The 26,146-nt window shown below is 40.3% G+C and overlaps 1 protein-coding gene across 1 annotated transcript in view; it reads right to left on the bottom strand.

Moving 5' to 3' along the window:
• The window catches only part of ABLIM3 (actin binding LIM protein family member 3), a 181,186-nt gene that overhangs the window by 16,000 nt on the left and 139,040 nt on the right, over positions 1 to 26,146 (bottom strand). The window contains 9 exon segments of the mRNA XM_067463718.1: positions 671 to 805; positions 5,949 to 5,996; positions 7,791 to 7,889; positions 8,857 to 8,986; positions 9,273 to 9,302; positions 11,857 to 12,012; positions 12,595 to 12,666; positions 14,897 to 14,955; positions 19,473 to 19,560. Coding sequence (XP_067319819.1) covers positions 671 to 805; positions 5,949 to 5,996; positions 7,791 to 7,889; positions 8,857 to 8,986; positions 9,273 to 9,302; positions 11,857 to 12,012; positions 12,595 to 12,666; positions 14,897 to 14,955; positions 19,473 to 19,560 — 817 coding nt within the window.

Raw genomic sequence — 26,146 nt, 5'->3', positions numbered from 1 at the left:
CTTGGACTGCGAGAAGATCCAACCAGTCCATACTTCAGGAAATAAAGCCTGACTGCTCACTGGAGGGAAGAATAGTAGAGGCCAAGATGAAGTACTTTAGCCACATCATGAGAAGAAAGGAAAGCTTAGAGAAGAATATGATGCTGGGAAAATGGAAGGAAAAAGGAAGAGGGGCCAACCAAGGGCAAGATGGATGGATGGTATCCTTGAAGTGACGGGATTGACCTTGAAGGAGCTGGGGGTGGTAACAACTGACAGGGAGCTCTGGCGTGGACTGGTCCATGAAGCCACGAAGAGTTGGAAACGACTGAACGAATGAACAACAACAAGGGGCGGACTGCAAAGGATGCTGTGAGTGGAATTAGGGGTGGTGGTGGGTGGTTGTATGCCTAGTTTTTAATGTATTTTTAATTGTATTTTGGCTGCATTTTAATTTTGACACCCATGAAACAAATATTTAATTATTCTTCTAATTTTCACATTCATACGTATATATTTTGCCTCTTAAAAATTGTATTATACTGGGGGTCATGTCATTGTTAGTGACCTTGAGTCCCTATGGGGAGAAAGATGGGATAATAATAAGATAATAATAATAATAATAATAATAATAATAATAATAATAATAATAATAATTTTGAGGTTTTATTGCCCTGGCATTAAATGCTACCTTTTGGTGATCCTTGGAAAGTCCAGTACTCGGTCTCAGAATGGTAATATGGATCTGGAGAATAGGCTGGGCTATATTTGGAGGTCTGGGCAATATCCTCACTGGTTTTGCTTTTCGTAGCTGCAGGGTGAGTATCTGTAAAAGCAACAAATAAAACAAATAAGAAAGACACAAAGACAGACTGATTTATTTTTGTTTGTGTATGTCCATGACAATCCTAATCCTGCAGAAAGGAAGTACTGGAGGGTCCAGTATTTATATTAAAAGGAAGCAATACTCAGGGGAGACAAACACACTTTGAACTCAGAACTCCATAAAAGTAAAATTTTTGGATTACAGCTATTTGCATTTGTTTTGGACCTCTAGATGATCCAAGATAGTGTTTCAATTCCCTTGTCTTATTTCATGATTTTCCTGGAGGATCCAGGGGATCTAAAAACTGTTGCCCTCCCCTAATAGCATTCCCTCCTTTCCACACTGCTCCTTCCACATGTTTTCCTTACTGAGGGAGAAAGAGACAAAAATCGCAGCATCTCTAACTCTTTTCAGCAAGCACCTCTTCTGGTGGAACCACCCTTTGCTCTAAATTGTCCAGTGGCAGCATTTATCTTTTGGCAGTGTTTCTTAGAGAGAGAAACCGGTGTCATAATAAGTAGCAATATTTCCATAAAGCCATTTATTAGTGACTTATATAGGCTTGCTTACCCTTGGCAAAAATACGAGTGACTATAGACACAAACCCTACTACCATAATCTTGATATGACCTTATTTTTAAAAGTATTTGCATGTTGTCCCTTATCATGGGATCTCAAGCCGGTGTTTTAACTCAAGTTAAAGCAGGTTAAAACAAAGGAAAACAACTGAAAACAGAATAAAATCATATTAGGTTAAAAAGGTTTAAACTATGCCCACATTTTGGCTGGAATAAATAAAACATGTTTTAACTCAGTACTATAATGATGACAGTGTTGGTGCCAATCAGGCCTCCAAGAAAAGCTGAGATGCCATAGTAAACAACATTTCTGATACAGATAGCAGGAGTAGGGGCCCAATAGACAGTGGAGCTTGGGGGATGAGGGAAGAGCATATAGTCAGCCCTCCATACCCACAGATTCTGTATCCATGGATAGAAAATATATTTTGCCAGTTTATATATGGGCCACTCTTCACTTCATCAATTTATTTAATGGGACTTGAGCATCCATGGATTTTGATATCCACGGGAAGTCCTGGAACCAAAACCCTAGCACATATCAAGGGTCCATTGCCCACGCATATTTTCTGAGGTTGTGGTGCAGACCTTTTCTACAAGTCATTCATACATTTGCTTGAAAACTATCTTACCCACTTTGGTCTTTGCAAAAGGGGAGCAGGACTATACCACAATGTTTTATGGGTTGAGATAATACATTACAGAGGCATGGGTTGAGGGGATTTGCTGCATTTCAGTGGTTTTCAACCTTTCTAATGCTGTGACCTCTTCAGATAGTTCCTCAAGTTGTGGTGACCTCCAACCATAAAATTACTTTTGTTGCTACTTCATAACTGTAATTTTGCTACTTTTATGAATTGTAATGTATATATCTAATATGCAGGATGTATTTTCATTTACTGGACCAAGTTTGGCACAAATACCCGATATGCCCAAATTTGAATACTGGTGGGGTTGTGTGGGCTTGATTTTTATCATTTGGGAGTTGTAGTTGCTGGGATTTATAGTGAACCTACACTCAAAGAGCATTCTGAACTCCACCAACAATGGAATTGAACCAATCTCGGCACACAGAACTCTCATAACCAACAGAAAATACTGGAAGGGTTTGGTAGGCTTGAGTTTTGGAGTGTTAGTTCACCTACATCCAGAGAGCAGGAGGAAGGCTTTTGGTGGGAGTATTCGCGGTCTGTTTCCAAAATGGAAGAGAAGGACAAGCAGAGAGATATTTAGCCTTCTCTGCCAAAGGGGTTCCTAAGACTATCAGAAATATGTGAATCCCCCACATGACCCCCCCAGGGGTCCTGACCCCCAGGTTGAGAAACAGTGCTGTATTTCTTATTTTGAAGAAAATCTGGCTGTCCAATTAATGCTGCAAAGTGTTGTGTGCCAGAAAGCAACAAACATTGAACAGTATACACCTACAATTTTTCTTTTTCAAAATGGCTCCATACAGAAATCATGTTTTGCTTCTGGACTTACCTCTATTCACAAATATTAGATTTCACCAACACACACACAAACACAGACACATGCCTATATTTTCATTACAGTGTAATTAATTTGGAACAATTCTCATCCATTGTTCAAGACTCGAGAATGCATAAAATGAAGTTAAGCAATGACTGACTGAAGTGACTTGAATTTCGAATATATGCCCTTAAATGTACATTAAGCCATCAGGCAACACTCCAGATTTTGTATACAAAAGGATATTTATAGAGCACTAAGAAATCTGTAATCTGCATTACATTATTGTTATAAATAGTTCTACAAGAATAAGAGAGGTTTTTAAAAAACAAAAACCACAGAAAACTATTTTATGTTCCTAATGGAGAGCAGTATTGTTAGTTTTCAAACTCAAAATGTGGTTGGGGAAAAGTCAGAGGGATACTTTTGGGAACATGCATGGTGGGATCACCACTACAAGGAGAAGAGGCAATGGCAGCTACTTACAATGCAGTGGGGTGCAACCAGCCAGCAGGGCAGGGTGTTAGGCAAACAGCAAAATATGAAAGGGGAAAGGAAAAAAAGAGGAGGATACACTTGGTTACTACAATAATGGGAAAGCCATAAGATCTCTAAAACAGAAAAAGCAGATAGGTAAGCAAAGAACAAGCTTCCCTTCCTGCTAGGACCTGGCTAGCAGAGAGCACTTCTCCTCTTGTGACCCCAAATCATTACTTTCAATAAGAGAAACTGTTTCTGTAGTTTTCTGTAGACAAGAGTGCCCTGTCTTGAATCACAGTAAGTCCTGAACCTCCCGCAGAGCCTCTTCCTTCATTCCATGCTCAGATCAGTTGTTCTTCCAGCTTCTTCCACTTTATAATGTTTTATAAAGTTTTTAATATATAACATATCTTAATCATTACCTAGTTTCATAATTATCAGTGATGTCCCTTTGAATTATAACTAATATGTTTATGATGTTTTACTTCTCCCTATGTATTAGGATTTGTTGTTATTGTTGTTTTGATTTAATTTTGTGATGTGGCCATGTATTTATATTTTATATTGTGTTTTCTCCCTCAGGGAGAGAGGACAGACTATAAATAAAGTATTATCATTATTATTATTATTATTATTATTATTATTATTATTATTATTATTATCTGCCTGCTAAGTACATCTGGAACCTATTTACATCAAGTGACCAGTTAGACCATTAGTGACACTACCCTTATTCCATCATCTCCTATGTATTTGCCAGTAATAATATATTGGTTAAGTTTCAATCCTAAAACAGATCTTCCTTCTTCAGAATGAGGGCTCTCAAAATGGCAGAAAGTTTCCTTAGGCTGTGTAAGCAAATGAATTTTTATTAAAGAGAAGAAGAGGAAAAGAAAGGTGGGGGGGGGGGGAGGAAAGGAAAGAACTAACAAATCCAATAGCTTCTTGATTCAACCTCAGGCTGGACATCAAATAATTGACTTTATGCCTTCTCTTCTCATATTGACTGGTGCTGCCAGTGAAGTAACCTCCAGTTTATACAAATCTTTTACTTTTCTTGGGTTATTTTTGCAAAGAATTTCATGCTTTGTGGAGCCACTATTCCATGTGTTCATCCTGTGGTATTCCAGTAATACTTAAGGGCACATGTTTCCACGTTTTAAAGAAATTAATATTGTGAGATAAACAGTAGAAAAGCACTTTCTATGTCACTGATGGGACCATTCAGTCCCACATCATTGAGGACTTGTCTGACGTACTCAGTTGGATACCTTCATACATTCTCCTTATCCCCTGAAACTGTTATCACCTATCCTGCTCAATAAGACTGAAGTCCAGATTTCAGCTGCAACTTTTACCTCCTTTCTTTGTTCCCTTATTTTGTCTATTAACAAATCATGTTGCTTCTCCCTTTATATCAGTGGTCCTCAAACTGTGGACCCCCAAGTGTTTTGGCCTTCAACTCCCAGAAATCCCAGCCTGTTTACCAGCTGTTAGGATTTCTGGGAGTTGAAGACCAAAACATTTGGGGACCCACAGATTGAAAACCACTGCTTTATATAATATAACAAAAATATGGCTCCTCCTCCCTGTGACCTTGGCACAAACCTTGGTCTAATCATCTTTCATTTTAACTACTACAGCCTCCTCTTCTCTGGTCTTTGTCCATGCCCATTAATGCAACATTCTTACTATTGATACCATTTTATCTCACTGCTTTGGCTATATGACACAGCTCCTTAATTCCCTGCACTGGTTTTCTACATACTCCCAGCTCAGTCTAGATATGCACTTTTATGAATAAAATATAGATATTATAGCAGGCTGTAGTTCTCCATATTTGCATAACAGATCACTATCGCTATGTATTTATGAATGGAGTCATTTTAACTTTCATCTTAAAAAGCAACTTGCTCTGACCCTGGATCCAGTATAAACTCCTAATCTTTAATCCAAAGGCACTTACGGTTTCTCTCTGTCCCACCTTTCATGGTTATCTCCTGACACAACCCAATCCATGGTCAGGAGATACCATAACTATTATAGTAATAATAGTTATAGTAAAAATAATATCATCATCATCATCATCATCATCATCAGGACATCTATATGCACATATATGCTCCTATGATTCCATATTTGGCATAACCTTTAGTTTCTGTGATTGATGAATCAGTAAAGATTGCCAGATAAACAGTCCACTGCTACTTTGTCTATGTAAGCAACATCAAAAAGGAAGTCTCGGAATCTAGGAAAGTTATTATTTTTTGGACATCAGTTGCTGACTGAGCAATTCTATGGGCTATAGTCCAAAAATAGTTTGTCCGAGCTTTGGGAAACCAATGTCAGATTGGCTCTTCTTAATGTGTGAAGATACCATGCCCTCCAATAGCCAAGAAGGCCTAACAGTGTCTGGCTCATCCCTACCTCCAATATCCCAAAGTACATTTCCCTCTTTTTCATGGTGCATTGTATCCAGTTCTGGCCATTTTGTATAACTCTTTTGTAAAACTCATGGAGCCATTTCACATTCAATTCACACTACTGTAGCTAAAGAAAAACCGGGTGTCACTATATGTGTCCATATATTTGCCAAAGCCAAGCTCAAACTGTACCGTGTCTTTTATAGATGGGAGGTTTCCGGTAGATGTTACTCTCTGCAGCTGCTGGAGGCAAAAAGAAAGATAATGAAGGAAAGCAGGAGAAATAAAGAGAGTAGGAACCAGAGAGTGTATGTTAGAGTTACAGGAGCCACCATATATGTGGGAATGTTTACCTGCCCACAGTCGAATTGCCTGCTTACTTCAATCTTCCCCCTTTCTCCACTAACCTTTCCAAAGTATTGTGGTAAAATCTGAGGCAGCCTTATTATTCTATGTATCTGTAAAGCAGAAGCTGTTTGGGAGCTGGCTTGATGAGGAAGAAGGAATCAGCCCTATTGAAGTGATGTGCTAAGATAAAGAATGTGTTTGTGCACAAGAGGTCATGCTGTGAGCATGCTCACTATTAACAGCATGCAGGGTCAGGCAGGCATTTCTCCTTCTGGCACAGTTGGTGGCTTGCCTCAGTTCAAGAGAGGGGAAGACTTAATTTGTGTGGTGGTAATGGCTGCGATCTTGTTGCCTACCACAGGTATCAAGTGATCTATAAGTTGGCTCCACAGAGGTAATAGGGATGTAAACCTGTCCACATCCTCACACAAAAGCAAAACAAGTCAGCCAAAATTTCTCCAGATAAGAGAGAAGCAAAGCAAGCTGGGAAGGGAGCTACCCTACCAGTACAGAGACTTAGTTATAGGCTGAACCAACGAGGCAGGCAGAAGGCCATCCATAAAAGACATCAGCACAAACTAAAGTACTATCCATCATTGGAACACCATTTACGGCAGTGCAAATGACAGAAGGGAAAAGTGGCAGGAGAAATTTCAATTCACTTAAGTGGAATAGGGCTTGTCCTGATTTCAGCCCTGGGCTGCTGATACAGAGGACTGCATGATCCCCAAATCTACTTGGTGATCCTTCACTGCTCCAGAATAAACACTGGGATGGAGAGCTCCTAGCAAATGTCTGGAAGTGTGGGCACTAACTTGGACCTCAATTCAGTAGGCCAACAGGGGAATCTGGGCTTTGCTGCAAGAGTGTCTATGGAATGGCTTCTGTTGTTTCCTAAGGAGTGTGTACTTATCTTTCTGGCCTGCTTGATCAACTGACACCAGCATCCTGGATGCCAGTGAACATTCATATTAGGTATGTGTGGTTATATCAAAAGGCTCTGAAGCAGCAGCCCAGGTGTGGTTCAGAGTTCTGCCAGGTATTTTGAGACGGCATGGACCTCAGGTGCTTAGAGTGAAGAACTGATTCTATATTTACCTTGTAAGCAAAGCAGACTGCAAACTATGCAGGCAGACAACTGGGGAGAGCATATGTGTACCCACTTGTGTGCAGACAAGGGATAGGTGCTGACTACCCTCCCTCCTTGTAGGAGAGGTAGGGTGGTGGCCCTTACCTGATGGCCCCTGGAGTCTCTGCTGGAGGGGAGCAGCCATCTGGCAAGCCCAGAGAAATCTGGGGGAAGGGTGCGGCGGGCCCTGAGGGGAGCAGGAGGAGTATAAGATAAATTATCTGTCAAGGATGGGTGTAGAAGAGCAGCTAGCTGGCAGACAAGCTTTGCCCTGTGGCCCTTGAGGAAAGAGAAAGGAAGGAAAGGAAAACAGTTTCTTTCTACAGAAGGGAGAAGCTATAGGGTTGGGTCAAAACAGGTGTCAGAGGAGGCAAAGTAAATGCTGCAGGTCTTGTTTATGGATGGCCTCTTTCATGCATATGTATCTTGCTGTTGCTAGCACACTCTAAGCTGGCAATAGCACTACTCATGCAATATACACGTTTGGAACATGCATGCATGCCAAAAAGAGGACACAGCGCTCCTTCACAGGTTGGCCAGAGGTCTCCAGAGCCTACCTGGAATGTGGAAATGCTTAGGAGCTTGGTATGAGGTTGGTGTAGAAGACCTCACATCTAACTGGCTATAGTAGGGGGAGCTGCGCCCGCTCTCTGTCCCTTGAAAGAGCAGATTGGAGAGAGCAGCAGAGGAAGAAAGAGAGAGGCAGATGAAAATTGGTGTTAAAAAGCAGCTGTGTTAGAAGAGTAGCAAGCCACCTGTGAATCAATGATAGGGATGCATGGATGAAGGGGGTGGCAGTAGTGATGATGAGAGTGTCAGTGACTCCTATATGCACCATGGTGAGGGATCAGTGTTGGATCCACAAATGAACAGGAGCCAGAGAAAACATTCCACAATGCAAGTCTCCAGTTGCAGTTCTAAACCCATTTCCAAAAAATGTAGTGGTTCAGAGTTCAGCAACAACTGCACCAGATGGTTCATTTTGGCAAAGTAGTGGTTCTGATGAGCCAGAAGATCCTTTTGTTGGACATGCTTCTATAGGTGTGTTTTCCTTCTCTGTTTTGCCACATTCTGAATATAACATGTCAAAACCCAGTGCTGGTTGCATTCATGCTAAAGAACAATCTCCTAGCACCTTTCTCTGTGTACATATGAATCCCATGGCATCCGTTGCTTCCCACATCATCCGCTCCTTTCCAAGTCAGCTCTAGCATGGAGTCATCATTTTGGACTTTCCACAGAGGAAAGGAAGATGGTATATGCATAGTGGAGTGAAGTCCCAATAATGAACACTCTTCTGTATCCTGGGAATGGACACAATATGGCTGCTTGTCTAACATTCTGTCAAGAAATGGTCCAATAAAACACAGAAAATGATTTGGGATGCGTGTGATTGTGTGTGTTATTTTTGCCCCCCTTCCCTCCCAACCACCCCCCAGAGATAAGGCTTCACAGTGCAAACTCTCTGGGAAAGGAAAGATGTTCTGGTGCTGAATGCCCATTGAGGAGAAATGTCTACATCCTGGAGCTGATGCTGCAGTGACTTTTTTTTGCTTCACATGGCACTCAGTTGAATCCTGATGGAAAGAACCTTTTGTTGGACATGCTTCTTTCTGCCCTTACCTGAGCGGTAATAATGATGTGGAGAGCGCGGGATGGTGGGGGACATGCCTTGACGGCTAAAGGTGGGTGAGTCAATGTAGCCTGGGCTGGAGGCTCTCCTTTGCCGGAGGTCCATGCTTTCATAAATGTCCTGGAAAAGTAAGAGTACCGATAAGTAGACACCCTGCTTGTGCAACGGAGGTGTTATAGTTAAAGATCTGGGGCCTGTGTCACAAAATCCTAGCCTTCTTTTACTTTTATTCTAGGTAGCCTCTTTTTTTTTTTTCAATTGAGAGCAGCACCTATGGGGTGCAGGGTTGTCAGACTAAAGATGGGATCTCCTTGGCCCAGCCTTCAGGGAATGCTTTTTCAGCTCTGACTTTACAAGTCCTGGCCACACAAGCCAGCATGATGGACTGGCAATGTTGCATGATTACCTGAGAATATGGAGACAACGTTCCCAGAGACTAGAAGCGACAGGAGACCAGATAAAGTCATGAGGGAATGAAGAGTAAGGAAAAGAAAGAGAAGGAAAATGATTACAAGTTGACATGACCGCTCAGGGCAACATAATTCATTTTCCCCCAAGTTCCTGTCTACTTAGCAGACAAAAAAACTTATTAAAGCTGTCAGGGGACTCAGGAAGTCTGGGAGAGAAGAAAAAAAAGACAAAATGACCATAAAGAAGAGGTAGACTACAAGTTCCTCCCATAGAACTGTGAGAAAAAATAAAGAACAGAGCCAGTATATAGCTGTTCTCAATCTTCAGAAATCATGAAGTGAGTATTAGACTCTATTCATTCCCTTCCCACAGTCACTACATTTATCACTTTTGTTTACAATGGTGTGGCATGTCACCTACATGTAAAAATACAAACGCCTAATAATAATCCTTGAATAGAAGTAAAAAAAGATATTCCAATTTCTGTAAAATGTAGACAACACGTCAGAGCATACTGCACTCAGTTCAAGGAGAACCCTCCTTTTAGTACTACTACTAGAGATCAACCTGCTGAGGAAGGAGGGCAGGCAGGAAGCATTAGGCAGAGAGGGGCAAATGTCTTAGGCAGCAGGTAAGTGGGAGACAGCAATTGTAACCTTCAGATTGTATTTCCCGAGATTTTATTGATTTCATTTATGGATAGAACTCTGTGTCCAACACTATCTTACACCCCCAGAACAAGCCTACTGTTTTCAAGGATCTTTTCAAACACCACAGTTATAGTGTTCTTATTCCACTTTAACTGCCATGACAACAACCTATGAAATCATGGGATTTGCAATTTAGGAAGAGGCATTCGCACCCAGAGAGGTCCAGTGCCTCATCAAAGTACAAATCATCAGAATTTCCTAGAATGTTGCCATGGCTGCTGAAGTGGAATCACTGATACATAGTTTGAAAGGTCCCCAGGTGTAATGTAACCTATTGTCAGAGTTGAAGAAAGATTCAACTGTCCGTTTGGCTAGTTCATGTATATGACATGGTGACAACAGCAGGGTGGTGGGACACTATCTTGTTCTTTTTTTCAGAAAGTAAAATATCTTGGGCCATTTGATAGGAGTTTGACACATAAATTTGGTAAATGAGCATGAGCACTCCAAATTCCATGTATCAATAACATCTATAAATTCAGACACTAATAATAATAATAATCTTTATTTATATCCCACCACCATCTCCCTAATGGGAACTCGGAGCGGCTTACATGAGGCCAAGCCATGTAGGTAGGTATTTAGTCATTTTCACTTTAGAAAGAAAGTTGTCCTGACTCAGATCTCTATTTCCTTTTGGGCTGTTGCTCTTCCTCCACGAAACACCAAGCATCATAAGCTTCCCAATGCATGAAATAAATGTGAAAATATGAGGTGGCATCTTCTTTTTAGAAAGTCAAAATATCACTCTTCACTAGATTGAAGTGCAATCAGAATAGGATCAAACACAGCACAATTCAGTTTAGTGCAAATCAGATAGTTGCCCTGTGCGAATCTGCAAGAGGGGACTGCTTGTGCCCTAGATCCTCTTTCCATAAAATTGATGGACTGAAGTTTCACTTGCTAAAGATTGCTGCCCGGACCTTTGAAAAGATTTATATGCTGCCTTCAGCATTTTATACACATCTTGAATTTTGGATGTTTTAAATGGCTAAAGACCTGGGTTCCCTCTGTCTCAAAAACACTCCTTTCATTTAATTGCCATGTTGTTACCACCCACTTCTTTAGCAGAAACTTGAAGGCTAGAAAAGTTTAGACCAGTCCTATTCCTTCTTCGTCATCCTCCATCCCACAAACTAAAGCAAAAACTGCTGCTAGGAATGTAATGTAGGACAACTAGATTCAGCCAAAGGCCACAGCTTCAACTACATCACTAAATGAGTCAGGCACATGCATAGCAGATCTGCCATATTTATTGTTTCGGGGCTACCAAGATGCCTAATCATCTTCTTGTTCACCAAGGATGTTAGAATATATTGGAGCAAGGCTGAAGAGAAAGCCTTCATCATAACAGACATAACAGCGAGATAATTCTTTGAGAATCCCAAGAAAGGTCCCAATTTTTTGCACAACTTACACTGCATTTTAATAAAAACTTGATTTCTATATCTCATCCCTGGACACATAAAATGATTTCAAAGCAATATGCTTTTTCCATGTTTCCCAATAACAGAACCAGGATCCACACATCATTTTTTCTCTGGGATATTTTCCACCTGTATACAAGGTATGGTAATAACTTGCTTGAGTGTTTCTTTTTTGGAATGTGAGAGATGTATCATGGATCTCAAGTCATCCTATAGACTTATAGCTATAGGACCGCTATTCCTAAACTCTGGTCCTCCAGATGTTTTGGACTTCAGTGCCCAGAATCTCTGACCATTAGCCAAAATGATGACGTCTTCTGTGAGGAAATCCAAAGTTTTGGAATTATTATTATTATTATTATTTGACATGGATAAGGCTCTGGTATTATCAGAGCTCTTATTGTGCCCCTGTGTCCATGGTGAAATGGCTGAGAAGCTGTACCTCCCCATAGCTATATCTCTCCAATGTCTCGTCCGACGTATATCTGTGATAGGGCTCATAGGAAATGAGGTCAGGGCGCTGCACCTCGTAGATGGCTTTAATCTTGGGAAGAGCAGCCAGGTCTTTGTAATTAAGGATCTGATTATCCACTTTAGCCTAAGGAAAGGGAAAGACACAGATAGACGAACATAGAAAGAAAAGAAATGGGAACTGGGATGTCGGGGAGAAAGGGCCAAGTCAGAACATTCAGGTGGAGTGCATCATCATCAGAGCAAACCAAAATGGAGAAATGCAAGAAAGGGAAAGATCCCATTTTGTAGGAGGTGACAGAACTCTACTTTTGTAGATGAGACAACAGTGGAAAGGGAGCAGTAGGATCAGGACTGAAAGTAACTTCATGAACAGCCTTTACAATAGGCATCTGAGTTCTTCAGTCAGGTGATGCTCAAAGAAGTCATGTTAATATCAGAACTCTTTGGCAGTTAGACATTCAGAAAAGGGCAAAGACATTACAGGCTGGGCTTGTACCATAGGACTGTGGGCCTTTACACACTCATAGATTGGGGATGAATATTCCCAGTCCATAAGAATCTAGTCTACAACAGCTACGTAAGTGTCTTAGATAACATTTTCTTTTCACCCCTCCCAGAACCCCCAGGACACACTGTTCCATGTACACCTTTAGAAACTGCAAGGCTTTGTAGTCGTAGGTGCTACATGCCAGGGAAGTGTACTTACACAAATGACTCGGTTGGGGGAGCCAATGCTGGAGCCAGGTGGGGATATGGAAGTTTCTGACGTTCTTCTGTGCTGTGTACATAGAAAAGCACATACTGGGTTATCAACTTATCCTCTACAAATCTGCACCACTGAAGAAAACATTGCAAATAGCTCTGACCCAAGCAAAGAGCATGTCTTTAGTAATGCCAGAAATACAGAGCTTGAAAAAAACCTAGCTACAAGCTATCACCAACCCCTGTTCCACCATCCCATGTTCCTCACCTATCCAGACAACAACGTTTTCCTCTGGTCATGTTTGTTAACAGAAAACATGACTTGACAGTGTCCATTTTCCACCAGTTCTTTGGGTATTTTGGGGTGTGTGGGAGGGAAATGCTGAATGCAATACTGACATTACTAGACATCACTGTGGACATGTGGTGTTGAGAGAATAATATGGACTGGAAGTAGCCACTACACATACTCTGCAATGTATACCTATGCCCTAAGACCCCAAAGCAGTCTTTTCCAGATTGGATCCTTGCAAATGTTGTTAGATTACAACTTCTTGACAACTGACCATACCAGTTGTGTCTGATGAAAGGTCTAGACTAAAGCATCTGGAAAGACCTTGGTTGGGGAAGGATGCTATAAAGACATGTTACATAAGAGATCTATTGCTATCACCTGATCTTTGTAAAACATGTAGTAGTGTTGCAATCCCTGAGCCAATCAATGTTAATATTGCACATGTCAAAATAAACTGTTAACTCAGCAGTCACCTTGTGGAATGATATTTTAGCTAATAAAATCATGTTGAATCTAAAAGGAGAATCCCACACTCTCTCATGATACCATTAACATAAACCTCCAGTTTCTTGTAATGCAGGTGATAATGCTCCCAACAGGAATGCCTATCATTTTCTACTCACAGTCCCCAGAATGCAACAACAGGTTTAGCTAGTAGGGGCTAGAACTAACTGCCAACAGACTGACTCTATTTTTACTGAGCCCATACTCTTGATTTTTTCCCCCCTGAGACAACATCTGCAGCCAACCTGTTATTTTGTTCCAGACTAAATAAAAACTTTATCTTGATCCATAGCTTGGGGTTAAAGAGCCTTATTTCATGTAAATGGAAATGCAACTCCGAGGCAGAAACACGAGAAAAATGGCAGCCCATTTTCCAGCAAACAAGATCAAATTGTTTATCCAACCATTCTAACTACAATAGAATAGTACTTAGAATGGTTAGCCAGAAAGATGGCAGCTGCAGGCCATAAAGAAGATGATGACAGCTCTTTCAAAGCTTGTGTACCAAGTGGGTTTGCTGTGGATACACAGTGCGCAGCTGTGTGCAGCATTCCCCAGCAAGTAGCAGACACATGCCAGGGAATGATGGCCAAATGCAATTCCATGGCAAGTATACAACGTGCACCCCGACAGTGTTTGGAATAGCAGACCTCTCTTTGGTATTTTAAATGTTGGCTATAAAAGCAGATAGCAATGCAACAAACACAACAGCTATGTAGGTTATGAGGACTCAAGACAAAGGACTCAGGGTCCTTCCACACACCCATATAGCCCAGAATGTCAAGGCAGATAATCCATAATATCTGCTTTGAACTGGGTTATCCGAGTCCACAATGCCATATAATTCAGTTCAATGAGGATTTTATACAGCTGTATGGAAGGGACCTTAAATCCATGGTTATGGTATAGCTTCCTTGGCTATCACTTCAAAGAGTTTTACACTGCCATATAAAATCGACATTATCTGCTTTGAACTGAATTATATGGTTTTGTAGACTAAGGCAATCCAGTTCAAATCAGATAATGTGGATTTTCTGCTTTGATAACCTGGATTATCTGGTAGTATAGAAGGGGCCTATGTCAAAAATCTTGCAAGATCAAATTCCCAATACTTCGATCGTCGTTGTCTTCTTCTTCTTCTTCTTCTTCTTCTTCTTCTTCTTCTTCTTCTTCTTCCTCCTCCTCCTCCTCCTCCTCCTCCTCCTCCTCCTCCTCCTCTGACCATAATTGCTACTCTTTCAAAACAAGTAAGGCCCTTCCACACAGCTGTATAAAATCCACGCTGAACTGAATTATATGGCAGTGTGGACTCAGATAATCCAGTTCAAACCAGATATTGTAGATTATCTGGCTTGATATTCTGGGTAATGTGGCTGTGTGGATGGGCCCTAAATCTGGCTCTTTTTCGATGTGAAATATCCTCCTGCTTTTAGGTATCATGATAGTCACTCAAGTTCTTCCCAAGGCAACTCAAATTCTTCCCAAGGCAACCTCAGTTCCATTTTACCTTTAGTTTTTTTTCTGCTCTTGCTGCTTGTTTGCATATGGGATGCCATACTTCTAACCCTGGAAAAGAGGAGAATGTGTTGCAATTACAGGCTGTCCAACAAGAAAGATAATATGCATATAGCACTCAGGCTCAGAAAAGTAATACAACTGACCCTCCATATCCACAGATTATGTATCCACAACCATTCATGGCTTGAAAATATATTTTTGAAAAATTCAAAAGAGAAAACCTTGATTTTGTCATTTTATATGAGGAGCAGCATTTTACTATGTCACTGTATGGGCCCTGGGAATTCAGGGATTTTGGTATCTATAATGGGTCTGGAAAATCCAAATTACAGCAGATACCAAGGGCCCACAGCACTACCTTTCCATGACTGTGGTACATCACCGAATTATTAACGAGTGGAAAGAAAATAAAGGCATTTTCAGATAAATGGCTCCTCACATTAAAAGTTCGATATTACTTTGCATAGAGAACAGATCAGTAACAGATGGGGGCAGTTTCTGGTTTCCCATGTTTGGTGGCAAAATGCTGGAACAAGGTGGTGGATGAATTCATGAGATTTTTTTCATGTAATATTCAAGGATATTACTTGAAATCCTTATCCCATTCCCTTCTTATGGATGATTAACATAGCTGGCAGCATTGCCTGTGGCAGGTGGTAGGAAAAGGTTTCAGCAACACAGGGCTATAAAGAATAAAAGGGTGAATTAAAAGCATCAAATGGAGAAGGAGACCTTTGTTGCTCTCCAGGGTCTTCTAATAATCTGGGACCAGCTTTGAATTAAAACCAGTGCATACAATGAAAACACACTGGATATTTGGACATAGAGATTCTGTGTGTACATGTACATATATATTCACAAATTGTCCTTGATCAGATTGCGATGTTAATTTTTAAAGGTAAGTTCAAATTGCCCTTGCCACCCTTGTCTCTGCTTTCATGGTTGTTTGATGGGAAGAAGGAAGGAGAGAAGAGCTTTTAGACTTCGTGATGACAGAGCATGCCATTGATTTCTAGGGTTTATTGATTTTCCTAAGATCCTTCCACCTTAATGGTGTGGTCAAAGGAACATGCCTTCAGCTGGAAATGAAAAGAAGGATGCTAGGAACGGAAACAACACTAACCGTGTAATATGATTCCACATGCTTCACTTCTGTGGCTGTATGATTCTCCCAGGATCATGGTTATTGCTTTGGGCCTCAAATTTAGCTATTCCTGGCTACTGATAAAGGTCAAAGCAAGATCATACACTTTTAAATTTCAGTTACAAAGTGCCTTGTGTGGTTTGAATATGTTCCTGCCTTCCCATCTTTACAAAGACATCATCAAAACTGCCAGACAGATTATTGGAAAAAGCATAAAGTCCTCATAGTCTCTAACACAACAGTGAAAGAGTTGTCTTTGAAGTCAACAAACACATTACACATAATGGAAGTCAAGACTTGGGAGCAGAGTCTGTTGAAAGAAATGAGATTGGAAACCAATGACAAGTGCTCTTTGTGACTTTGGCTGCAAATATAAGTGGATCTGACTTTTAAAAATAATGTTATATATGAAAGGATGCACCCAAAGAGCTAATACAAATCAAAAATTAATCCAAATTTGTAACAAGCTAAGTGTTAAACCCTCAGGAAAATACAACACGGTGGCTCCAACAGACCAATGGAGAAATGCCAGATAATAATGATAATGATGATGATAACATAGACTCCAGCAGAAAGCCAGACCCTGTTTTATTAACCTGTTAAGATTCATGTGCATGACTGCAAGAGATGGCAATTAATGTTATCTTTTTTTTTCATGTCAGGAGCGACTTGAGAAAATGCAAGTCGCTTCTGGTGTGAGAGAACTGGCTATCTGCAAGGATGTTGCCCAGGAGATGCCTAGATGTTTTACCATCCTGTTGGGAGGCTTCTCTCATGTCCCTGCAAGGAAAGCTGGAGCCGAAAGATGGGAGCTCACCCCATCTCGTGAATTCAAACCATGACCTTAAGGTCAGCAGTTCAACTGGTACAAGGGTTTAAACCCATTGCATCACCACAGCTCCTGTTTTGCTGAGTTCATTTCATTGGACCTGGGTTCATTTCATTGGACACAGGATAACTCACACTTGGACAAGGATAACTCAGAAGACAATGTTTGGGATTATTAGAAGACAACTAGAAAATTGCTATCTTGCCAGATGAAATGAAAGGAGGAAGGAAAATGGATTTAATGTAAGATTTTAAGAGAATACCTATAAACCGAGGAAGACTGGAAGACCCGAGGAAGACCCTATCTACCCACCATTTCCCCGACTCCTTTCCCTTTTTTTATTTGTTGCTACACTAGTTTCCCCCCTAGTTCCCTAACCTTTTCCCTGAAATTTTTCCCGGTGACTTCCTTTCCCCTTTATCCTCCCCATACCCACTTTCCTAGCATCTTCCCTAACACTATCCCAACCCTGCTCCCGCTACTGCTTTTAAATAATATTCCCCTACCCCCAAAACGTTTTCAATAAAGATTTTTTTAAAAAGAAGTCTCACTGTTCCCCACCCATTATAGCTACTGTTCATGCTGGCTGAGGAACAGGAGAGTTGAAGAATAAATGTTTGATGTTCTGCCTACAAAGAAATGGTGCCTATAAAGGCCACAGTGTTTTCTTTGTGATATAAGTTCCTTTGTGGCAGCATGCAGACTACATGATCAAATTGATCTGTTGGGAGTGTTTTGTTTGTGTATTCCTGCATAACAGGGGGGTTGGATTGCATGGCCCTTTTAACTATGATTCTGTTGTGTGTCACCATTGTCTCCAATGCATCTACTGAGCATTAGTATGGTAAAGAATGGGGTGCTAGATGCACTGGGTATAAATGTACAGTGTTCCCTCTCTTTTCGTAGACTTGTTGTTTTGCGGGTTTTTGCCTCCCAGTTTATGAATGGTTGCCGTTGTCCAGAGCGGCATTCTAATCCTGCCTCCTGGCAATGATGGAGTGTGGAAGGGGGTTTCACCCTCCCCCTCAGGAGAGAGGTAGCCAATCAAGAAAGATTGCAAAGCAAAACAGAGATAGCTAGCAAAAAAAGAAGTGCATTGTGCCTTTAAATCTCTCCTCTCTTTTGCCTCACCCTCGGAATGTGATATACATATATAGCGTCCCCACTTTGTGGGTTTTCACTTTTTGCAGGTGGTCCTGGAACATAACACCCGTGGTAAGTGAGGGAACACTGTACACGCAACAGGCAGATTGTGATAATCAGATTTTTCCCAGAAAAACATCAAATCATTCAGACAAAAATTATTTTTATTAGTTAAATAAGTATTTTGTATATACTGATTTGTTTTCATGATACTGTTTTTAAGGGGAAAATGCAAGCATGTGTCTGAACATATATATGCAAACATTAACCATGTATTTTTCAGATTTGCCTTCTATAAGTCAACCTTAAAACCTATTCTCAACAGCTATCTCCTGTGAGAGTAAGGCTTTAGATACTTATCCTGGATTATTACTGAAATGAATCTTACAACATGGCTGTATATGCATAAGCCAGTGGATTCAACAGGAAAGTACATCATGAAAGTTAATGAACATGATCTAAGAAGTTACAGAAAGGGAAGACCACAATGCGGAGGAATGTAATCTAGGATCAAATTGAGAAGAATGTAGGAAAAATGGGAAAGGAATTCCATCAGGCTTTGCTCTTTTCTGGAAACATACCATTCACCCACCCTCTTGCCCTCTTTCTTCCCTCATGCATACATATTCCCACTTTTTGGAACCATCCTTCCATGCTCATTTGGATCACCAGAGCAACAGGTGACACTTGCAGGCAAGGTACAAGCAAGATAACCAGGTGCAATAGTTCAGGAGGTAGTTTAACCTTTCTCTGTACCCCTATTACAGTGGCAGGGTTTCTCATAAATGCAAGATTGGCTGACAGGCCAATGTAACACTAATGACATATCTACTCTCTCGCAGTGATCTGTCAATTGCCACCCCTTACAGTAAGCATCCCATCCCTAACCCCATAATAAATGCAGTGTGGAGGTGGGAAGGGCACAACCCTGCAATTAATGCCAGCAGGCAGAGTAATTACTGACTCAGGGTGACAAGCACCTAAAGGTTGAATAAGGGACAAGCAGGGTTTCTCAATATGCTGAAAATAGATATATAGCAACTACATACCCTGTGTTCATACACAAACCCAACAATTTCTTCATTTTTCATTCCATACCCCCTCAAGATATGTAGCTGAGCTGAGCATCTTGCAATCAGAACATCTAAAGAAGATTGCCTTGGGGGGCTTAATCATAGGGCCTGTTTGCAAATCTCAAGGCGCTTCTTGAAATGAGACTGATAATATTTATTTGTGTTTCATGCAATGTGCACTGAAGATTAATCAGCATATCTTGAAGGAAATCTAGACCATGGCATGACAAAGGACTCAGCGACCTTCAGAGATGAAGAGCACAGCTCTCATGCCACGTGCATGGAAGCAGTGTGAAATACTAAAAGCGCAAATTCTTAACATTACAATTGCCTATCTAGTTTGGATAGTTGTAGATAGCCATAGTGTTGTTCCTACCTGTGAGGTACATCTCTTCTCCTTCCGTGAACATCTGGTGGCAACGCACACATCTGGCACAAGTGGGGTGGTAATGCTTTCCTCCTGCCTGAAAGAATCAGTGAGAAAACACTGCTCTTAGACAGAGAGAACTGGTGAACTCCCCAATAATTTGCTTGTTTCTTAAGTATTTTTAAAGTGAACGCCCAACCACAACCTGGACCAAATCAAAATGTGGCTCACAATCAGAATAAAACCAGAAATATTTTATTATTATGTATTTACAGTATTTATATACCACTTTTCTCTCATTATAAAATATAATATCTAAAAGCAATTTTAATTCTGAAAAAACCTATCCCTAACTCAAGCAGCAAGTCAGAGAGAGCGAGAGAGAGAACCAAAATCTCACTTTGTCAGATGATACTGCTGGCCCTATAATGAGACCTTCCTACAGTGATGCATTGTGCTTGGCGATTTCACATATTGCTGCCATTACAATTTTCATAAGTAACAGAAGTCACAGATTTTTATAAAGTTGTCCATCTACTTGTTTCTTATCTCTGGTCCATTTGCTTGACTCACTTTCTTGCAAATGAAGTAATCCATAGGATCTTATGCTAATGCCTTAGAAATATGTGAAAGGACTATAGCCCATCTAACTGTCACTAATAAAAAGTCAATACTACTTTGCATGTCTTGCTTGATCCATTCAAATCAGCAGTAATAAAAGCTTTGGGTCACATTTTAGTCAAAAAATCAACTCAAAAAAATGGGTTGATTTATTCATGAGTCTGTGTGAATACTGTACCCTACTTCTTATAAAACAAACCATCCCCTTCTCTGAGCAAGGTGGTGAAAAGCAAGCGTCGAATATGTCCTGGGATACGCTAAAACAAGCACCAACCCAATCTACTCTTTCTACCATGGTACCAATATTAAAGAAAGATAAAAAATACACCAATGGAAAGAGTGAGAAATAGTGAAAAAAAGGAAGAAGGAAGGGAAAAAAAGAAGATTGATTCCCAATTGTTTGGTGGTTATACTTACAATTAACCATAGCTTCTCTATCTACATTTATAATAAGTTATTAATAGCACATTTATAGTAAGTTATTTTTATGAATGTAAAACCTACAAATCTCCATTTCCCCCCACCATTATTAAGAAATGCTGCTCTTACAGTTTTTTTTCTTTTTATACATGTTGTTATCAATCTTTATTTAAACAACTCTCCCTATCCTCATATAGCACATAATAATATAATAATATCTTTATTCTTATACCTTGCCACCATCTCCCGAGATGTCCACAAGACATAAAGGCAAAAGCAACTCATAAAACAAAAGACACTAAAATAGGAGCATCATAAAATACAACAACCCAGAAAAAAACACACTCAACATAAAAGTAAAAAACAAAAAACAAAAAACAGATTGCATTGAAGATCTATTAGGCAAGATTCAACAGAAACTAATGACCAGGATTAATGAAATAGGACTGGGCAAGGGATAGTGCAAACAGCGTACCATAGGGCCAGAGAAGTGTATGAAGTGCACTTGGAACTCAGATGCTGCTTGGAACATCCAGGTTTTCAGTTTCCTGCGAAAGGAGGACATCGTGGGGGCTTGCCTAATCTTCCTGGGGATGGCACATCTAGTAAAGCTCCTCCATAACCCTTTTCAATGCATCTCTATAGTCCATTTATAGATAATAAATAATTTTCAAACATCTTAAAACCATACTACTACTTATATAACCATATCACTACATTTAACTGTAGTATAATCTAAAACATAACCTCTTTATCTGCCTATATTTCACCATTTGTTATATTTATAACATTGTCTAACAATTACATGTCCATATGTTTTAGTTATTATCTTTTCTAACATTTATGTATCATTTTATAAGGGATCCTTTTATAAGCAATGTCTTTATAATCTGAACATAAGTACATATTTAAGTACATCACTTTAAGGACATATTTCCCAATTAATCCACCAAATAGCCCAAATTCCTGGACCGTTCTAAACCCCATTCTTTCCATTAATCTTGCAATTTTAGTTATTAGTCCTCTACTCCATGCAACACAGCCCTTGGAATTTCTCCATGCCATTTGCCATTGTTCAAGTGATACATCCCTTCTCTAAACAAACATTTCCTGAAAAAGAGACCCCTCAAATTTCTTGCTTTCCACAGTAGATTCAATCTGCCCTGAGCCAAATGTTTCTCAATTCTATTCCATATCTCAAGATGATTATTTTGACATAATAATCTCTACATTAATGTTAAAAGAAAAGAACACATTCATAGAGTCATAGAATCACAAAGTTGGAAGGGACCTCATGGGCCATCCAGTCCAACCTCCTGCCAAGAAGCAGGAAAATCGCATTCAAAGCACCCCCGACAGATGACCATCCAGCCTCTGTTTAAAAGCTTCCAAAGAAGGAGCCTCCACCACACTCCGGGGCAGAGAGTTTCACTGCTGAACAGCTCTCACAGTTAGGAAGTTCTTCCTAATGTTCAGATGGGATCTCTTTTCGTTTAGTTTGAATCCGCTGTTCCGCATCCTAGTCTCCAGGGCAGCAGAAAACAAGCTTGCTCCTTCCTCCCTATGACTTCCCCTCCCATATTTATACATGGCCCTCATCATATCTCTTCTTAGCCTTCTCTTCTGCAAGCTAAACATGGTCAGCTCTTTAAACCGCTCCTCATAGGGCTTGTTCTCCAGAACTTTGATCATTTCAGTCACCCTTCTCTGGACACATTCCAGCTTGTCAACATCTCCCTTCAACTGCGGTGCCTCGAATTGGACACACAGTATTCCAGGTGTGGTCTGACCAAGGCAGAATAGAGGGGTAACATGACTTCCCTGGATATAGACACTAGACTCCTATTGATGCAGGCCAAAATGCCATTGGCTTTCTAAGTGACATATTGTTGGCTCATGTCTAACTTGTTGTCCACGAGGACTCAAAGTATTTTCACAAGCACTGCTGTTGAGCCAGATGTCCCCCATTCTGTATCTTTGCATTTCATTTTTGCTGCCTAAGTGGAGTAGTTTTGTTAGTTTTGGCTCATCCCTCTAATCTGTTAAGATCATTTTGAATTCATCTCAATATTATTCCCATATTTCACTTTTTTTCTTAAACTTCCTTTCTGTTTTCATATCCATTTCTTTAATCTACAAAACGTGAGAAGACAGATCCGTTTTCTTCTTTTTAATACATTCACATCTATATTTTCCCCGTTCACAGCCTTACTCAGTCTTTTCACTGACTCTTTAATTTTATGAACCTCAGTTTTTCAATCTTCCTTCAGTCCCTGTTGCAGATCCTTAAAATCCTTTTTCAGCTCCCTGAACCCATCCTTAACTGTTTCCACCAACATCTGTAAAGTTAGTAAAGAAAACCTCATCTTCCATTAATCCAGCAATGTTAAGGTTAAATGCAAGAGCCCAAAACTTCCCATTCTCCGGCTGTCTCCATGGTAACACCACTGTCTGGCTCTTCTTAGCTCTTTCTCTCTCTCTTTAAAATATATTTTTTGAACATTTACATTTAAAACTATACATTGGGAAAAAAGTAAAGCAGGAAGAAGCAGAGATGAAGAAAAGAAAAATCAGGAAAGCACAGAAGAGGAAAAAAGATACATAAAATAAAAGTGACTTCCCATCTTCTTTTTAGCAATGATTTAAATATATAGTAGAGTCTCGCTTATCCAACATAAATGGGCCGGCAGAACATTGGATAAGCGAAAATGTTGGATAATAAGGTGGGATTAAGGAAAAGCCTTTTAAACGTCAAATTATGTTATGATTTTACAAATTAAGCACCAAAACATCATGTTTAACAACGAATCGACAGTTCAATACATGGTAACATTATGTAGTAATTACTGTATTTATGAATTCAGCACCAAAACATTGCAATTTTTTGAAACAGCTGTGGATCTGGGCGGGAGGCAGTCTGTGTTGGATAATGCCAAACGTTGGATGAGCAAAGGTTGGATAAAGCAAGAATCTACTGTATAATCGGTTTATACCTCTCTCATCTATACGCAGTCAAACATTAACATTTGCAAGTTACATTTTTGCAGATTTTAATATCCACAGATTTAATTTAATATGGTCTTTTTGGGAATCTCTAGGTCCTCCAGTGCAACTTTTTGGTCAACTTCCACCATGAACTTCCAGCAGAAGTCAATAATACGTAGGACTGCACTGCTGGACCAAGAGGATCCAAGGGAGGGTTCTCACTCACCTTCTTCTCCATTTGGAAGTAAATTGGTGTTTTAGAAAAAATGAAAAGGGATACTTGTCTCATACTACTTTATTTCTATAAATTTGAAACCATATTTTACAAATGAATTTTGGAAGAACGGCATCATGTCTGTATTTTCACATGAATCTTAGAAGCCCTGTAGCTCTGATATTAGGATGCCTTTTATGGTTTTCTGCCACAGACCTGAGGCGCAGATTTTTAAACTATAGTATCACTGCCTGGTACTTAATTTTTTTGTTCACATCTGTTTAGCACGCATTTGCTTCTTATCCCTAGCTAGTTCATATACTGTAGAAACTACAATATTTAAATGAGCTAGGGATAAATAGCAAATGCACCCTAAGACAGTGGTAGAAATGGACCCATCATTTTTACCACTACCTTTCAGCCTTGTGTAGATAATTTAGGGTCCCTTCTTTGTTCACAATAAAAGGAATGAATTTCTCTCTAACTAGTTTACAACTGTGATGCATCTTAGGGCCCTTGCACACAGCCCTATATCCCAGAATATCAAGGCAGAGAATCTCACAACATCTGCTTTGAACTGGGTTATTTGAGTCCACACTCAGATAATGTGGGATTTTCTGCCTTGATATTCTGGGATATAGGACTGTGTGGAAGGACCCTTAGTTGCTAGACTCTTGCCAAAAACGAGCTGCTCACAAATACCTTCATTTATGCGTCTTTACTTCCAAAGCCCCTTCCACACAGCCAAACACAATCCCACACTATCCACTTTGAACTGGAATATACGGTAGGGTGGACTCAGATAATCCAATTCAAAGCAGATAGTGTGGGATTTTCTGCCTTGATATTTTGGGTTATATGGCTGTGTGGAAGGGCCCCTACTTGTGGTTTAAGAGTAGATACAATAAAAGATTTCTCCAAGGCAGTGTCTACTAAAATCAGACAAAAAGGCATATTTGGCTTCTTCCATCCTATTTATCTATGGCCTATGTGCAACCCAAGGTTGACATTCAATTACAGATCCAGTAAATACGTAGCTCCAACTCTCACACAACTGCATAAAGCATCTGCAACCCATGTCAATGAGACATGTTTTTGGGATCTTTCCAATAAGAATGAAACTGATCTGCAGACAAATGGCTTTGCACCGAATGCTATCACTTACACTTGATAAAGTGGATGCCAACTGTGTATAAAATACACAATGAAACGAAAATGTTGCTTATCCAGCCCCAAATACAGTGGTAGTGTTTGAAATGAATGGGGTCATTCAAGGCTTCCAGTGAGTGAAAGCTTGTGGGATCAACCTTCATGTTCACTTTGTGACAAGGAGAGGCTACGAGGTGCTCAGAGCTGTCATGTTGATTAAAAGGACCATGCAGTCTATTAAACTTCAGCTTTTGTCAGTTGTATGACTTTGCCTGAACTGGGCAGGGTGACAAGTCACAGCACAGCCAAACCCAGGGTGTAAACTACCACTGAAATAGTGTGACAGACCTGTTTTGCAAGAGGTCATGACAGGTGAATCTACACAATATATTTGATGCTGTTTCAATGGTCATGGTTTTGTCATTAAATTCCCAAAGCATCGCAGTTGAGAATTCTCTCCTAGAGAACTCCTTTAAACTAAGGTTTCTAAGCTACCCGGAAAAGAGATACTGAAGTTGAAACTAGTACTTTGAGATTTGAAGTGCATAGAGCTCTCCAGCAGACAATTTAAAATTCCATAAACCATCAATGTCAGAATTTATCACGACTGAGACATGGTGGTAAAAGCAGCATCAGACATATATATCGGTGTAATCACAGAATCAAAGACCCATAGAATCATAGAGTTGGAAGAGACCTCATGGGCCATCCAGTCCAATCCTTGCCAAAAAGCAGGAAAATTGCTTTCAAAGCACCCCCGACAGATGGCCATCCTGCCTCTGTTTAAAAGCTTCCAAAGAAGGAGCCCCCATCACATTCTGGGGCAGAGAGTTCTACTGCTGAACAGCTCTCAGGAAGTTCTTCCTAATGTTCCGGTGAAATCTCCTTTCTTGTAGCTTGAAGCCATTGTTCCATGGCCTAGTCTCCAGGGCAGCAGAAAACAAGCCTGCTCCCTCCTCCCTATGACTTCCTCTCACATATTTATATATGGCTATCATGCCTCCTCTCAGCCTTCTCTTCTTCGGGCTGAACATGTCCAGCTCTTTAAGCTGTTCCTCATAGGGCTTGTTCTCCAGACCCTTGATCATTTTAGTCGGCCTCCTCTGGACACATTCCATCTCTCTTCAATTGTGGTGCCCAGAATTGAACACAATATTCCAGGTGTGGTGTAACCAAGGCAGAATAGAGGGATCTAGACTCTATAGTTGTATTGATGCAGGCCAAAATCCCATTGGCTTGTACTCTAGACTCCCTGGATCTAGACTCTATAGTTGTATTGATGCAGGCCAAAATC

Source organism: Anolis sagrei, chromosome 2 (assembly GCF_037176765.1).
Source record: "Anolis sagrei isolate rAnoSag1 chromosome 2, rAnoSag1.mat, whole genome shotgun sequence".
Lineage (NCBI taxonomy): Eukaryota > Metazoa > Chordata > Lepidosauria > Squamata > Dactyloidae > Anolis > Anolis sagrei.
The sequence above is the reverse complement of the archived record's forward strand: the minus strand, read 5'-3'. Positions and strand labels throughout refer to the sequence as shown.